Source organism: Chlorocebus sabaeus, chromosome 11 (genome assembly GCF_047675955.1).
Source record: "Chlorocebus sabaeus isolate Y175 chromosome 11, mChlSab1.0.hap1, whole genome shotgun sequence".
NCBI lineage: Eukaryota > Metazoa > Chordata > Mammalia > Primates > Cercopithecidae > Chlorocebus > Chlorocebus sabaeus.
The window spans coordinates 61,305,892-61,322,694 of record NC_132914.1 but is presented as its reverse complement, the minus strand read 5'-3'; the positions used below and the strand labels follow the sequence as shown (position 1 = coordinate 61,322,694).

General features: G+C 42.3%; 1 protein-coding gene across 3 annotated transcripts in view; it reads right to left on the bottom strand.

The window, feature by feature from the left end:
• Positions 1-16,112, bottom strand: part of SRGAP1 (SLIT-ROBO Rho GTPase activating protein 1) — a 308,188-nt gene extending 292,076 nt beyond the window's left edge. For all 3 annotated transcript variants that reach the window (XM_008003891.3, XM_008003892.3, XM_073020911.1), the window contains exon 1: positions 15,077-16,112. In XM_008003891.3, coding sequence (XP_008002082.1) covers positions 15,077-15,143 — 67 coding nt within the window. In that variant the 5' untranslated portion in view covers positions 15,144-16,112. The remainder of the gene's footprint in view (positions 1-15,076) is intronic.
• Positions 16,113-16,803: the final 691 nt, after the last annotated feature.

The window sequence follows — 16,803 nt, the reverse complement described above, 5'->3', positions numbered from 1 at the left end:
AGGGAAGAAAAGATGCCTTTCTTCAGGATAATGCTTACATTAGAAGAAATAGTGATATTAGAAAGAATGATTATATTAGAAAAGGAATTGTATTCCATTTAATGCTGATGTTAAAAAGAGGAAAAGGTGTTTATGTTAGAAATGTTACATTTTAAAAGAGGCTTACATTCTAAATACTTATATTAGTAATAGCATTTATATTATAGAAAATAACTGTATTACCTTAAATGCTTATATTATAAAATAAGGATAAAAAAAAAAGAATGAGCTATGTGTTCAACTTAAGAAAATAGGTAAAGGACAATAAATTAAATGAAAATAAAAATGATGATAGTAAAGATAAGAGCAGAAATTCACAAAACAGAGAAGAAAAACTAACAGAAACAGATAAACTAGCCAGGTGCAGAGGTTCACACCTGTAATCCCAGCACTTTCGGAGGCTGAGGTGAGTGGATCATTTGAGGCCACAAGTTCAAGACCAGTCTGGTCAACATGGCGAAATCCCATCTCTACTAATTATACAAAAATTAGCCAAGAGGCAGGCGTGGTGGTGCGTACCTGTAATCCCAGCTACTTGGGAAGCTGAGGCACCAGAATCACTTGAACTGGGAGGTGGCGGTTGCAATGAGCCATTGAACTTTAGCCTGGATGACAGGGTAAGACTTCATCTCACCAAAAAAAAAAAAGACAAACTACTTTAAGATTTAGCAAGAAAAGCCAAAATAAGTGTTTTAAAATAATATATTTTAAATTCAATACAGATCAGCCTATGTTTTTAAAATAAGAGAATACTATCATCAATACTATTTTAATACATTTTATATCTTATACAGAATGAATACATTTCTAGAAAAATATCATTTATTGGCCGGGCACAGTGGCTCACGCCTGTAATCCCAGCACTTTAGGAGGCCAAGGCGGGCAGATCACCTGAGGTCGGGAGTTCCAGACCAGCCCAGCACATGGCAAAACCCCGTCTCTACTAAAAATACAAAAATTAGCTGGGCATGGTATCGGGCACCTGTAATCCCAGCTACTTGGGAGGCTGAGGCAGGAGAATCGCTTGCATCCAGGAGGCGGAGGTTGCAGTGAGCAGATTGCGCCATTGCACTCCAGCCTGGGCAACAAGAGTGAAACTCCATCTCAAAAAACTGACATGAGAAGAAATACACAGCATAAATAATCCTATAACTAATAAAGAAAATGATTAACTACTGATTAGCAATTAAAAAGTTCTTCACACAAGGAAACTAATTAGACCCAGATAAACAGTTCTACTCAACTTTTTATGAAAGAAATATTTCAAAGTTTCAAACTCTTCCACAAAATAGAGAAGCAATACTCTCCCACTCACTCTGTGAGGCTAGTGTAACTTAGATTCGTGGCCAGGCATGGTGGCTCTATGCCTGTAATCCCAGCACTTTGAAAGGCCGAGGCAAGAGGACTGTTTGAGCCCAGGAATTCTCTGAGTCCAGGAGTTCAAGACCAGCCTGGGCAACAAAGTAAAGCCCCATCTCCCCAACCCCCCCTCCAAAAAAAACACAGATAGGAAACGAGACAAGGACATTATTAAAAAGGAAAACCATAGGTCTGTTTTTCCCCCAAGAATTTAAAGACAAAAATACTAGATATTAGCAAACGGAATCCAATGGTGTACACAGACAGACAGACACACACACACATACGTACATACATACACACCACACACAAAATACAACGAAGATAGCCTTAAAGCAAAGAAAGTTAAATACTAGGAAATCTATAAATATTACTCATCACATTAACAGAGTAAAGAAGAAAAAGCATAGTATCAACAGATTCAAAAAAAAAAGAAGATAATATGCAACCACCTATTAATGATTAAAACTCAAGTAAACAAAGAATACAAAAGATTTGCACTTTACCTATTAAAGAGTATCTACAATAAACTGAAAACAACCATCATTCTTCAAGTGAGGAGAGGCTTGAAAGCATTCCTTTCTCAATGGAAAACAAGAATGCCAAGGTTGGCACTTTCACTAATTCTGTACTGGAAATTCTGCCTAAGACAAAAATGCAAGAAAAATAAATCCATAGAGCTTATAAATGAGAAAATAACATCATCTTTATTTATAAATAATGAGTGTTTTTTTACCAAAAAAGGGAACAAATTCTTTGAAATAACAGGCTAGCAAAGTGGCTATGTAAAAGTAAATTGCGGCCAGGCACAGTGGCTCATGCCTATAATCCCAGTACTTTGGGAGGCCAAGGCGGGAGGATCACTTGATATCAGGAGTTTGAGATCAGCCTGGCCAACATGGTGAAACCCTGTCTTTACTAAAAATAGAAAAAAAATTGCCAGGTATGGTGGTGCACTCCTGTAATACCAGCTACTTTGGAGGCTGAGGCAGGAAAATTGCTTAAACGTGGGAGGCAGAGGTTGCAGTGAGCTGAGATCATGCCACTGCACTCCAGCCTGGGTGACAGAGCAAGACTTCATCTCAAAAAAAAAAAAAAGAGTAAATTGCAGACCAGGCACGGTGGCTCACACCTGTAATCCCAGCACTTTGGGAGGCCAAGGCAGGCAGATCATCTGAGGATGAGAGTTTGAGACCAGCCTCGCCAACATGGAGAAATCCTGTCTCTACTAAAAATACAAAATTAGCCAGGCATGGTGGAGCATTCCTGTAATCCCAGCTACTTGGGAGGCTGAGGCAAGAAAATCGCTTGAACCTGGGAGGCGGAGGTTGCAGTGAGCCGAGATCGCACCAGTGCACTCCAGCCTGGGCAAGTGAAACTTCGTCTCAAAAAAAAAAAAAAAAAAAAAGGTAAATTGCATTTCTGCATAACAGAAACTAGAAAACAATCTTGAAAGAGATCTCATGAATATTAGTCATAAAAATAGCATCCTGATATAAATCTAACCAAAAACATCAAAAATATAAAACTTTACACAAAGATATTTTAAAACAACTAAATAAGTGAAGGAATACTCATATTCACAGCTAGGAAGAACTAATATATAGATGCCAATTCTTCCCTAATTGATTTATAATTTCATGCAATTTCAATGAAAATGGCAATGTGTTTTCAATGGAAGGCAAACTAATTCTAAAATTTATTTGGAAGAGAAAGGAGCATGATCAGAAGATACTTCTGAAAAAAGAAGAAAGAGGGGAGATTTAGCTTACCAGACATAAAGACTTATTACAAAGCTATAGTAGTTAAGATAGTGTGACTATGCTATTGGTGCAAGAATAAATTAATCAACGGAACATGACACAGTGTCCAAAAATACAGTTCTGTATATGTGAAACTTTCATCAAAACAGAAGCAGCTAGCATATCATTTCTTTAAAAAGACTATTAGTAAATGGAACCCCAAAAAAGGTCACTTATACGAAAAGAACTTTAAAAAAATCCCTAGCTCACAAAATATAAAAAATAAACTTCAGATGAATTAAAAATATATGCTGAAAGCAAAATTTTAAAGCATTTAGAAGATGACACAGACAGATACCTTCCTGACTTTAGAGTGGGGAAGGATTATTTAAACACCAAATATAAATAATTGATACATGTGAACAAATTAAAAATGAACAACTTCTATTTATTAAGAGGATCTTTTTATTTATTTATTTATTTTATTTATTATTTAGAGATGGAGTTTCACTCTTGTTACCCAGGCTGGAGGGCAATGGTGCGATTTTGGCTCACCTCTGCCTCCTGGGTTCAAATGATTCTCCTGCCTCAGCCTCCCAAGTAGCTGGGAATACCAGCACCCGCCACCATGCCCAGCTAATTTTTGTATTTTTAGTAGAGATGGTGTGTCACCAGGCTGGCCAGGCTGATCTCAAACTCCTGACCTCAGGTGATCCGCCTGCCTTGGCCTCCCAATATGCTGGGATTACAGGCATGAGCCACCACGCCCAGACTAGAGGATCTTTTTAAAAGTGAAAACACAAGCTACAGACTGGGAGCAGGTACTTGCAACAGATACAACTGGCAGGAGATTAACATCACGAACATACTAAAACAAAACAAAACTCAAAAATCAGTAAGATATACAGACCTATTACGTACCTACAAAAATTAAAAATAAAAAGAGAAAATCATTCTGGCCAGGCACAGTGGCTCACGCCTGTAATCCTAGCACTTTGGAAGGCCGAGGCAGGCGATCACTTGAGAGCCCAGGAGTTCAAGACCAGCCTGGGCAACATAGTGAAACCCCATCTCTACTAAAACATACAAAAATTAGCCCGGGGTGGTGGTGCATGCCTGTAGTCCCAGCTACTTGGGAAGCTGAGGCACGAGAATCACCTGAACCTGGGAGGTGGAGGTTGCAGCAGTGAGCCGCAAAGATGGCGCCACTGCACCGTAGCCTAGCTGATAGAGTGAGACTCTCCCCTCCAAAAAAAAAAAAAAAAAAAGAACTTCATGGTGACTGCTGCTTGTCTACCAAAATCTGTTCTTTCATGCTGCGACCATCAAGTTATAATTAGAAACACGGCCATCCAGAAAGACTACATTTCCCAGCTTCCCTTGCAGCAAGATGTGGCCATGCTGGTTAAATAAGTGGAAAGTATATGTACTACTAAGGGCTGGGTTTGAAAACCTTGGACATGTGCTCCTTAAGGCTGATTTTCCTTCCTGTAAGCGAAAACACTGAAATACTTAAAACCTGGTTTCGAAGAGTAGGCAAGTTCATTTATCTAGGTGATGGCAGAACCACAAGATGGAAGAAACTTTAATAATGGGGCAAAGATATCCTGGTGGCCTGGATTGGACATATCCAGACTGTTACCCGAGAAAGAAAAAAATCTCTCTGTTTTAAAGTTACTGTTTAGGGGAGTTCTTTTTATTATAATATCTTAGCCTCTACCTTAACTAATACATTGCTCAATGCTATGTGTTTTTCAGGCTGTGAACTCTCCTCCCCTGCTAATAAGAGAAAGGCTTGACATTACCTGGTAAAGTTGAACATGCACATTCCCCATGACCCAGCAAGTACACCTAGAGAAACTCTTCTTGTACACCATGAGACACCTACAGCATTTTATACACTATTATTATTCATGAGAGCAAAAAAACCTATAACTCAAATGTCATATAGAATGAATCAATAGCTTGTAGTGTTTTTTTATGCACTGGAATATTATGCACCAGAGAAAGCACACAGTGTGGCAGTGAAATTATAGTCACATACATTAATGTAGATTAATCTTAACATAATAATATTGAGTATAAAATTGAAGTCATAAGAATACATATTATTAATTTTTTATTAGGGAAAATTTCAAGCATATGCAAAAATAAAGAGAATAATATAATTAACCTCATGCACCCACTGATTATCAATTCACAGCATTTTATCTGTATCCCTACCTATTTCTTCCCTCCCCAAGATTATTTTCGAGAAAATCCCGGAAGTCCTAATTTCATCCATTATTACTCAGCATGTATCTTTAAAAGATAAAGATTTGTTATACATGCCAAAACACTACTACTCCAATTTTAAAAATGTATACCAATTCATCCTGTTAAAAATTCAGAAAGTGTTCGAGTGGCCCTATATTCTTGATATATGAATGCATCCTAATCAAAACTATAGAGAAAGCTACAAAATGATAGTAAAGCTTTACAGAAAACAAGGGAATGATTAATACTATATCCAGAATTGTTGAGTGGCAGTGGGAATGAAGGGAGATTTGCTAGGAAAGGGACAATCCATGGGGGTTTCTAAGGCACTGGTAATGTTCTATTTCTTAACCTGGGTGGCTAGTACCGAGGTGTTCAAAGCTATTATTCTTTAAACTGTAAATAATCATTTTCTGTACCTGTTTGTATGTATATTTCACAAAGCAAGCCAGCAAATAAAGCAAGTTTGCTCTCCCAAACACACAAGCTAACTAAGCTCAAAGCAAGGAAAAACCAAAGTATATCAATGAGTTGTAAACAAATGAGAAATCTGGTTGTCCTATGGATAAATCTGATTACCAGAGGTTCGATCTAGAGGCTAAGTTTTGCTTGGATTTACCTTACCCACTCCTCTACTCAAGGAGGCTGGAGTTGAAAGTCAGATTCCTACATTTGGCCTGAAAATTTACCAAAGGCCAAGTATACAGTGGCTCAAAGACACAGAAAGTACTAACTATACTAAACAGGAAAGTTAAGCAGAAATTCCTCCTCCTGTGCATTATAGCTTGTTTTGCACATACACAATTCAGCGTATCCCTCAGGGTGCCCACGCAAAGCAATGGTGACTGGCTCACCGTGGGTGCTCAAAACTGTTAGCTCTGGTGATGACTATCTTTAATTATTATTTCACCTTCCATTTTACAGTCTTTCTTCAATTATTATAAAACAATTAACCATATCATAAAATGTTCTTCAAAAACCAGTGGTAAAGACTGCATAACATTGCATGTATAAAGTTAGTTAACAATTTACCAATAGAATTTAATTAACCATTCCCCACTGTTGGACATTTAGAATGTTTCCAGCTGTATGACTTTCTAAAGAAATTATAAACCATTTGAATTCAACTTAAAATTTTGTGGTAATAGGCCGGGCACAGAGGCTCACACCTGTAATCCCAGTACTTTGGGAGGCTGAGGTGGGTGGATCACCTGACATCAGGAGTTCGAGACCGGCCTGGCCAACATGGTGAAACCCCATCTCTCCTAAAAATACAAAAAATTAGCCAGGTGTGGTGGCGGGCACCCGTATTCCCAGCTACTCATGAGTCTAAGGCAGGAGAATTGCTCGAACCCAGGAAGTAGAGGTTGCAGTGAACTGAGATCGTGCCATTGCACTCCAGCCTGGGCAACAAGAGTGAAACTCCATCTCAAAAAAAAAAGAAAAAAAATGTGTAGTAATACTTGTTTGGACATCCTAGACAATTCTGAATGATCACCATGTTTATTTGCAGTATAAAGGAATTATGATACCAAATTATTCCTCTTCTCATGTAATAAATGTTTAATGAGCCCTGTACATTAAAGGGTGTGGGAGATAGACAATGATTTCTAATATCAAAGTGCTTTCTAGTGAAACAGAAGCAAATTAGCAGTCATAAGTGAAATTTTCATTCCTACATTGATTTTAAAAGAAAATACTTTTCTCAAGACTATGAGATTAAGTCAGTGACTTTATCTGATGTCATAAGAATCTTTTTCACCCCCAGGTGAGTAAAATCCACTGACTGAACTATAGTTCTCATTTTCCATACAGCATCACTGAACAGAGGTAGAGACAATTTAAAACAAAAGTTATTCTTAAATACATGGCAGCCCAGAGCCAGGAAATGTGCTGTTAGCCTTTGTTACTTGCACTCGAATGAAAAATAATGACAAAATATAAAATCCACCTTATAACGAGCTGGGAATCTGTATGCTTTGTCTATTCTATTTCCCTTTTAAATTCCACCATGAAACTCACTCCATTCTAAAAGCACATGGCACTCTCTTAGGATAATTCAAGATGAGTCCACTTTGGAATTCATTCTGGTAAAAAGACTAGCGATTACATATTTGAATTTCAAAAAACTTATCTAAATCAGAATGCAACAAGATACAGCAGATAGAACAACAGGCTGGGCAAGGTGGCTCATGCCTGTAATCTCAGCACTTTGCAAGGCCCAAGGTTCAAGCAGGCAGATCACTTGAGCTTAGGAGTTTGAAACCAGGAACATGGCCAAAACCCGTCTCTACAAAAAATACAAAAATCATCCAGGCATGATGGCAGGTGCCTATAGTCCCAGCTACACCGGAGGCTGAGGTGGCAGGATCACCTGAGCCTGGGGAGGGCGAGGCTGCAGTGAGCTGAGCCGAGATTGGGTCACTGTGCTCCAGCCTGAGCAACGGAGTGAGACCCTGCCTCAAAAAAAAAAAAAAAAACAGTAGATGGAAAGAAAACCAGCATTAAACAGATAACAATTACTAACATTTATTGACTATTATGTGCCAAGCCTGTGATAAATGTTTTCCTCACTGCAATCTCACAAAGACAACAAGGAGGCCAGGTGCAGTGGCTCACGCCTGTAATCCCAGCACTTGGGGAAGCTGAGGTGGGTGGATCGCTTGAGGTCAGGAGTTCGAGACCAGCCTGGCCAACACAGTAAAACTCTGTCTCTCCTAAAAATACAAAAACATTAGCTGGGCATGGTGGAGCATGCCTGTAATCCTAGCTGCTTGGGAGGCTGAGGTAGGAGGATCACTTGAACCTGAGAGTCACACGACTGCACTCCGGCCTGGGTGACAGAGCAAGACTCAGTCTCAAAAAAAAGAAAAAGAAAGAAATTTTAAAAAGACAACAAGGTAAATACTACGATTTTCCCTATTTTACAGATGAAGAAATTCACTCTTAGAGGTCACACAACTAATCAGTGACAAGGCTAGACTGCTAACACCAAAGTTCCTGCTTTTTTAAAAAATTATTTATTTATTTTTAAAAAATTAGAGATGGTGTCTCGCCATGTTGACCAGGCTGGTCTCAAACTCCTGGTCTCAAGTGATCCTTCCATCTCTGCCTCCCAAAGTGCTGAGATTACAGGTGTGAGCCACCGTGCTTGGCCCAGAATTCCTGGTTTAAACACCACGTTCTGTTTCTTCCCAGTCTAACACATCAACAGGGGAGAGTAAATAATGCTGTCAATAAATTAGAAAGTAGTTCTGAGCTGACAAAAATACCTGTACATAACTGTCTCTAATCCAAACTTCTTTTTTTTCGAGATGGAGTCTCGCTCTGTCGCCCAGGCTGGAGTGCAGTGGCACAATCTCAGCTCACTGCAACCTCCGCCTCCTAGGTTCAAGCGATTCTTGTGCCTCAGCCTCCAGAGTAGCTGGGATTATAGATGCATGCCACCACACCCGGCTAATTTTTGTGTTTTTAGTAGAGACGAGGCTTCACCATGTTGCCCAGGCTGGTCTCAAACTCCTGGGCTCAAGCAATCCACCCACCTCGGCCTCCCAAAGTACTAGGATTGATTACAGGCATGAGCTACCATGCCCAGACTCTAATCTGAATTTCTGCCTCCAAACTGCTAAAGCATAAACTGACTAATTAGACAAACAATTTATTCCCTTTTCTTTACCTTGTTAGTTGTTTGAATTGAAGTAAAAATAGGTAGCATGAATAAAAATTTTTAAACTGTCTCTCCTTGGCCGGGCACGGTGGCTCATGCCCATAATCCCAGCACTTTGGGATGCTGACGCAGGAGTTCAGGAGTTTGAGACCAGTCTGGGCAACATGGCAAAACCCTATCTTTACAAAAAAAAAAAAAAAATAGCCAGGTATAGTGGTGTGTACCTACAGTCCCATCTACTTGGAGTGCTGAGGCAGAAGAATCGCTTGACCCCAGGAGGTCAAGGCTGCAGTGAGCCTTGTTCACCCACTGCACTCTAGCCTGGGTGATAAAGTGAGACCCTGTCTTGAAGAAAAAAAAAAAAAAAAAAGAAATTGTCTGGCCAATTTACAAAGACTCTAAAACCTAGAACAGACTTGAAGTTGTCTGACTCCTAAACTGGTCAACGTACCACAGGAGTAAACAAACGAATCTAGATTGTCAGAGCTGAGATTTACTATCCTATATTATAATCCAGCCCTCATGTGTTTCAGAAGGTCATGCTTTGCTCAAAATTTTCTCTAAAACTATCCCTTAATATATTCTGAAGTTCATGAAACTAATCGGGTTTTCAGGGCACTGTAAAGGCCTTGTTGCAGTAGCTGCAATTAGCTTCAGCAAAACATCAAGCAAATCACATTTGTACATATTAACCATGTTGTTTTTCTAGACCTTAAAAGCCACCATGTGAAGCTGCTGCCTGGGTATTGTGGTCTCTTGAAATGGTCCTGGTGAAAAAAACAACTTGGTTAGAGTTAATCAATGTAATTAACTCCTGTTCACAGACGACGGTTTCTACGCTCTCTTAGGTCCAACAATGACTCCTTCGATGAATGCCAAGTCTAAATAGGTAACTGTTCTATCTCCTGTTTAGATATCTACTTTGTGAGGAATCTAAAAGTGAATTCTCGCTACTGAAAAGAAGATAACCTGGGTTCTGGTCCCAGGTATGTCACCGTGAATTGTGTAACTCTATCGTTAAACCTCCCTGCATTATGTAACGACTGGGTTGGAGAAAAACATGTTACAGGTCCCTCCCAGCTATAAAGTTTTAATTCATAACTTAAATTGCTGTCACTTCCAATTCTATGTTAGAAGAAAGAACATAAGATGCAGACACAGTTGCACCATGGCATGAGGCAGGGCCATACCAAATCAAATTTGCATTTCCTCAGGTTCCATCTGCTACTAAAATGTATTATTTGTATGTCAGGCTGCAGAGCAGTCAAAGAACAACAGATTTTCTTGGCACTCCCTATACATATTGCATATAGATAAATATGGTGCTATCTCTAGGAAAATACTACAAATAATAACTGTCAATTCTTAGCAACTAGCAACACACATTATTAAAAACAAACACAGTCTTTCATCTATAAGTTCCACTTCACAAAACATGTCTTTTTGAGTCTTTTTCGTTCCCATATGTGTAGCTCCACAATAGTTTTGCTGCGGAATACAAGAATTACATAGATCACTAAAGTCCACAGATAATCTCAAAACCTTCTGTTAGCCAATTATTTAATCCCTTCCACTGCTATACTATTTGCCAGAGATGCTAACAAACAGCATAGTCAACTGGTTTGGGTTTCATACACTTTTCCAGACATGCTTGCTTTTTAATGGCCTACTCGAACAAGAGATTTATTTCTCTTAATTCTAAGTCTTTGAGAATTTGACCAAGAGGCATGAAATGCTCAATTCATTCTTTAAAACTGTTGCTTGGGGTCCCCTTTTGTCCCCGATTCAAACCTATCCATTGTTTAACCACTTGTATCATTCCTGATTCTTCTCTGTCTTACGATTCTGTGCTACACTTCTCTGCATGTGGTTTTGATTACTGTTTTTTCTGTATTCTTTATTGTATTACATTCTAATTCTCCAAGAACTCAATTTATACAGTGTCCATGAACTTATGAAATAAAAGTGAAAGCAAAAATGATTCTCCCCCAAAACAGAGCAGCCAAGAGAAAACTTAAAAAGCTTGAAAATTTTATGAAGCAATTAATATGAACTGATATGACATCTTCAATTAGAGTCAAAGACACTTAGGATTACAAAAATTAGTCAGGCATGGTGGTGCGCGCCTGTAGTCCCAGCTACTTGGGAGGCTGAGGCATGAGAATCACTTGAACTTGGACTTGAACCCAGAAGGCGGAGGTTGCAGTGAGCCACGATCATGCCACTGCACTCCAGCTTGGGTGACAGAGTGAGACTGTGTCTCAAAAAGAAAAACAAAAAACAAAAAACAAAGACATTTAGGATGAAGAGAATTCCAACTCCTTATCTTATAGATAAGAAAACCAAAACCCAGAGAGAGGCTAAGTGACTTGCCCAAAATTATACATACAACTAGATACATCTATGATCTTATACACAAAATTACAAATGATCACCAGGAATAGTTCTTTTCACAGTTAAGAATAGCCCCTTGAAGTCTGTTCCCAAAACCTGTGCAGGCAGCCACAGTGGCAAAATTCCATATCTGTGCCAGATGCAGTGGCTCATGCCTGTAATCTCAGCATTTTGGGATGCTGAGGCGGGTAGATTACCTGAGGTCAGGAGTTCAAGACCAGCCTGGCCAACGTGTCGAAATCCCATCTCTACTAAAAATACAAAAATTTGCTGGGCATGGTGGTACGTGCATGTAATTCCAACTACTCCACAGGCTAAGGCAGGAGAATCACTTGAACCCAGGAGGCAGAGGTTGCAGTGAGCCGAGATCACGCCACTGCACTCTGGCTTGGGCGGCAGAGTGATTCTCCATTTTATGTGTGTATGTGTATATATATATCTCCTATTTAGATATCTATATATATATTAGATATATATATACACATACACACATACACATGCATATATATATATATATATATATATATATATAAATTTTTAAAAATTCCATATCTGAAGTCATTCCTTTAGGTCAAAACATTATCTCAAAAATTCCGAGATAAATAGAGTTGTTATTAGGGAAAATGGGAGAGAGTAAGAGAAGAAAATATTCTAGAGTGTTAGGTTCTAAGTTAGAACGTCAAAAAACATACATATAATCAGAATGACTCTTGAAATCACCCACACACCTAAGTCACCTAGAGAGTCCAATATGTATGTTTATTCATTGTGTTTTTCTTGAGACGGAGTCTCGCTCTGTCAGCCAGTCTGGAGTGCAGTGGTGCAATTTCAGCTCACTGCAACTTCTGCCTCCTGGGTTCAAGCAATTCTCCTGACTCAGTCTCCAGAGTAGCTGAGATTACAGGCATGCACCACCACATCCAGCTAATTTTTGTATTTTTAGTAGAGACAGGGTTTCACCATGTTGGCCAGGCTGGTCTCAACCTCAAGTGATCCGTCCACCTTGGCCTCCCAAAGTGCTGGGATTACAGGCTTGAGCCACCGTGCCTGGCCTAGGCTTATGTCTTAATGAGTTCCACAGAGCTAGGTTTTTCTTCAGCAAGAGAACAGAATTTTTTTTATCATCAGATAAAGTTGCTGACTGTAATTTAAAAAGCAGGTTGTTCCAAATACATATACCTTTGTTTGTTTGTTTATTTATTTATTAGACAGAGTCTCACTCTGTCACCCAGGCTGGAGTGCAGTGATGTGATCTCGGCTCACTGTAACCTCTGCCTCCTGGGTTCAAGCGGGACCACAGGTGTGTGCCACCACACCTAGCTAATTTTTGTATTTTTTGGTAGAGATGTGGTTTATCTACCAAAATGTTGGCCAGGCTGGTCTCGAACTCCTGACCCCAAGTGATCTGCCTGCCTCGGCCTCCCAAAATGCTGAGATTACTGGCATGCACCACTGCATCTGGCCAGAAAACACATACCTTTAAATAACAGACAGCACTCTGCGAGGGTAGAGAAAAACCAGAGTCTTGTCTCCCATGCTGTCCTTACTAAGGGGCCTACTCTCCCTGCATTGGACAGCTAGCCTCATGCACTATTTGCCTGTTATTTTTCTCCCACTCTCTTCTTGATTTGCCTAGAAGTACCAGGTGAATTTGTGCCATTTAATGCTTATATGATCTGACTCCGTGATATTCCCTTAGTCCCACTTTTGTGTATGGATATAGTGATCTAGGTTAGATACTGGATGTGTAGGTTATTGCAGAAGGAGGTAAAGCCTGGACACAGGGTAGGCAGGTACAGTGAAGAGTCCTAAAGCAGCTTAGGTACTTGTGGGTGTGTGGAAGGGAGAAGTGTTGAAGGAAATAGGGAGAAGGTCACTGGCTGTGGAAGAGACTTAGTTCCAAATGTGATTTTCACCATGTTCATGATTTTTCTTCCGTTTGAATTTGATAGACACATTGCAACACATCCCATTTCGCTGATTTTCCAATAAGGATTTGATCACTGGCAAGAGACTTTACAGCAAAGATAAAGAAATCAACATTTGGAAGTGCATTTGCCAATTAGAGCTCCGGGCGGCAGAAAAACCAGACCGCCACCCCTTGAAGACCTGCCACAAAGAGCCATGTGGAAAAACTGCACAGAGAAATGGTGGTTGTGAACAAGAGTACTGCCTTGGAATGAAAGGTTTTAAGCTATGTTGGACTCACTGAAAAAAGAAAGGTTAGTCTCATTAGAAAGTTTACCTGGCTCTAAGAAAATAACTGCCAACACAACTTCCATAGCAATGAAACAAGTTCCTGTAAGTATAAATTATCATAATTCCAAGCAGACAAAAATCTGTGTCTCCTGAACAATGTTTAGCTTAACTCCGTTATAGGGGTCAGCCTAAAGATAACCTAAGTTATCTCGCATATTGTGTCTGCTGTGGCCACAATGAGTTGGTCTCGATTCACACTGGATGATACAGGATTTCTCCACCAGGTCCTCTCACAGGACACCAGGCATTTTTACAACTTGACCACACAAAAGAACACTCAGGCTGCTCCTCCCTTGCTCAAGGGAAGTACAGTAATGCCTTTCTCCCTAACCCTTTCATAAGACTGTGCATAGACAAACACAGGTGTGTACATAACAATCTTTATGAACTTTGCATTGAATGTGTTAAAGAACAGCAGGGCGATCCCAACATTCCATCCATTGTCTCAATCAGGAAAGCTACTCCTGAGACATCAGGAAAGAGGAGGAAAAAATTCAACTAACATATGTTTACGAAACACTTCAGCAGCAAAAAATACTTGTATTGGAGAGAAAATATTTTTTTTAAATCACAAGGCATAGAAAGTAAAAACAATTAATCAGTCTTAATTAGGTTTTCTTCATTAGTTGACAATGTAAATCGATTGAAACTACTACTCAAATATTCAAACCTTCATTTTACATGCAAGTGGCTTCCAGCACTTGCATGAATATGATAAAGCAATATTCCCATGTGAATGTGAAAGATGGCAATGAATTCTGGCCCATTATAAAGGAGGAGTCAGATTCCACTAGTCACTGCTTCGTTTAACTGCCAGGCTTTCAGGGAGCTATTTAATAAAAGGGGGACTCGCCCTAATAAATTGTGAGCGGTGTAAATAGGGGAGCGGTGTAAATATCTGAAATAGCCTGCACTCAATGAGGCTGGAGACCGCGTGGGGTTCACAGACTTTACAAATATGATTCCGTAAAAAAATTACGTAGTGACCATCATACTATTTAAAAAGAATAATGACGGTGATAATAATAGCTGGACAGGATGCATCTCTGCTGCCTGCTTCCCATAGAACTTGCCCAGCTGAAGGTGGTTAAGTTAAAGCCAGTTCTCTCCCCATTGGAGATGCGGGCTGGCAGCTGGCGGGGGGGAGGTCACCCGGTTTCCAGCTTCCCGTGGGTTTGACGGGACTGGGATTGCAACTGGGAACTAAGTGACTTGTAGGAAGCCCGGGTGGCTCAGCCAGGGCTCGAACTGTCCCCTCACCACCTTCCTCCCACGCAGACACCAAGTTAGAAACGCAACTCCACGAGCACAATGACAAGAAGGCACACAAAAGGAGCAAGGCAGCCGCTCCCATCCTTACCTTTGACTTGACTTTCATACTCGGCTATGATCTCTTTGTCCTTCTTGAATCGGCTCGGGGTGGACATTATCCAGCTGTTCTGGGTTTGCTTTCAATGGGCAAGTTCTCTTCAGTGGTCACAACCAGTTCTCCTTGGAGAGGCAGAGTTGTACTCTCACACGCCGGGAATCCAGAGGCAGCGCCGACCCGAGGGGAAGGGAGGAGGGAGAGGAGAGGGAGGAGGAGGAGGGAAAAAGGAGCGAGTAGAGAGGACTAGATTAGCCCGGGCGCTGGCACCATACTCTCGGAATTGAGCTCCGGCGGTGATCCCAGGGAATCCCCGGGGTCGGGGCTGGAGAGGCCGGACACGCAGGCAAACTCCAGCGAGCGAGTGGCGGGGGACGTCTCCCTGCCCACCTCGCCGGGAGCCCGGCCACTTCCTCTACCGCCGCTGGGCGGGCGCGGGGCTCGCGCCGGCGCTCCGCACCATTGTTCGAGACACGCACCGGGCGCCCGGGACAGGGCCAGCGGCGGAGGGCAGGCGCCGGGAACGCGCCCAGGTCGAGCGCCACAACCCTCCCTTTCTGCCTCCAGCCGCCGGCTCCGGCGCTCAATGGTCCCGCCCGGGCTGGGGATGCTGCTGCCACGGCCGCCGCTCCTCTGTCCGCAGACACCGCCGCTACCGCTCGGCAGGCGAAAGGAATCGCAATCCTAACGCGAGTCCCCGCTGCTGCTGGGAGGGTGAAGGCGGCGACGCTCAGACGCGCCCTGGGCACAGCCCCGGCGGAGTTTAGGTCTCCAGAGCCGGCGCCGCGAGAGGCCTCTGCCTCCCTGGTCGCGGTGCGCCGAGGCTGCCTTTCTCTGCGTCCCCCTTTCCACTGCTGCCCCCAGGAGGCCGCTGGTGACAGGCACACTCGCACACGCACGCGGGAGCCGCGCCCCCGGCGGCCGCAAAGTTGAGGATGCACACACGGCTCGCGCCTCGCGGGCGCCCGGCGAGCGATCTGCGGGCGGCGGCTGCTCCGGGCTTCGCCAGGCGGGGCTAGGCTCGCGGGAGCGGACGGCGCTCCGATCTGTGCCCTTCTCCGTCCAAGCCCCCGCCTCTGCTCCGCGAGGAAACGCCTGGCTGGTCCGGGAAGATGGATGCCTGTTGTGGCCAACCGCAGCCCGGCCCCGAGCGCCGAGCCCAGGAGGCCGTGGGCGGCGCCCCCCGCACCTCTCCGCCGAGGCGCCGCTTCACCGCTGGCCGAGGTCGTGGCTCCGGCTGCAGGAAAACCCCTTCCCGACCCGTGGGACCGCCTTCGGGCTCTGGCGGGGGCTCTGGTGGGGCTTTTGCCAGAATCTAATGGGGAAGTCCAGAGTTGGATGTCTCCATGACACAAAGGGACGTTACTCCGAGACGCTGGACCCCAGTAGAAAAACTGAACACTGAATTGTGAATGACCTGGCTGTTAATCCAAAAAGCGCAAAGCTCTTCAATCGAGGCGGAGAAAAACACCCACCTTGAACCCCATATCCTCTATTCCTACAAGTAACTAGGGAAGCTAGGATGGTGGGAAAGCGACGGTATGGGAACAGGTCACACGGTGTTGTTCGCTTATTTATTTACCAAAGTCCAGATTTTATTCCGATTTTACCAATGTTTTCTGCTAGAGTCATTTCTGTTCCAAGATCCAACACAGGACGCCACATTTCACTTAGTACGATTTTGTTTGTTTGTTTTGGGTTTTTTTGGTTTTTGTTTTGTT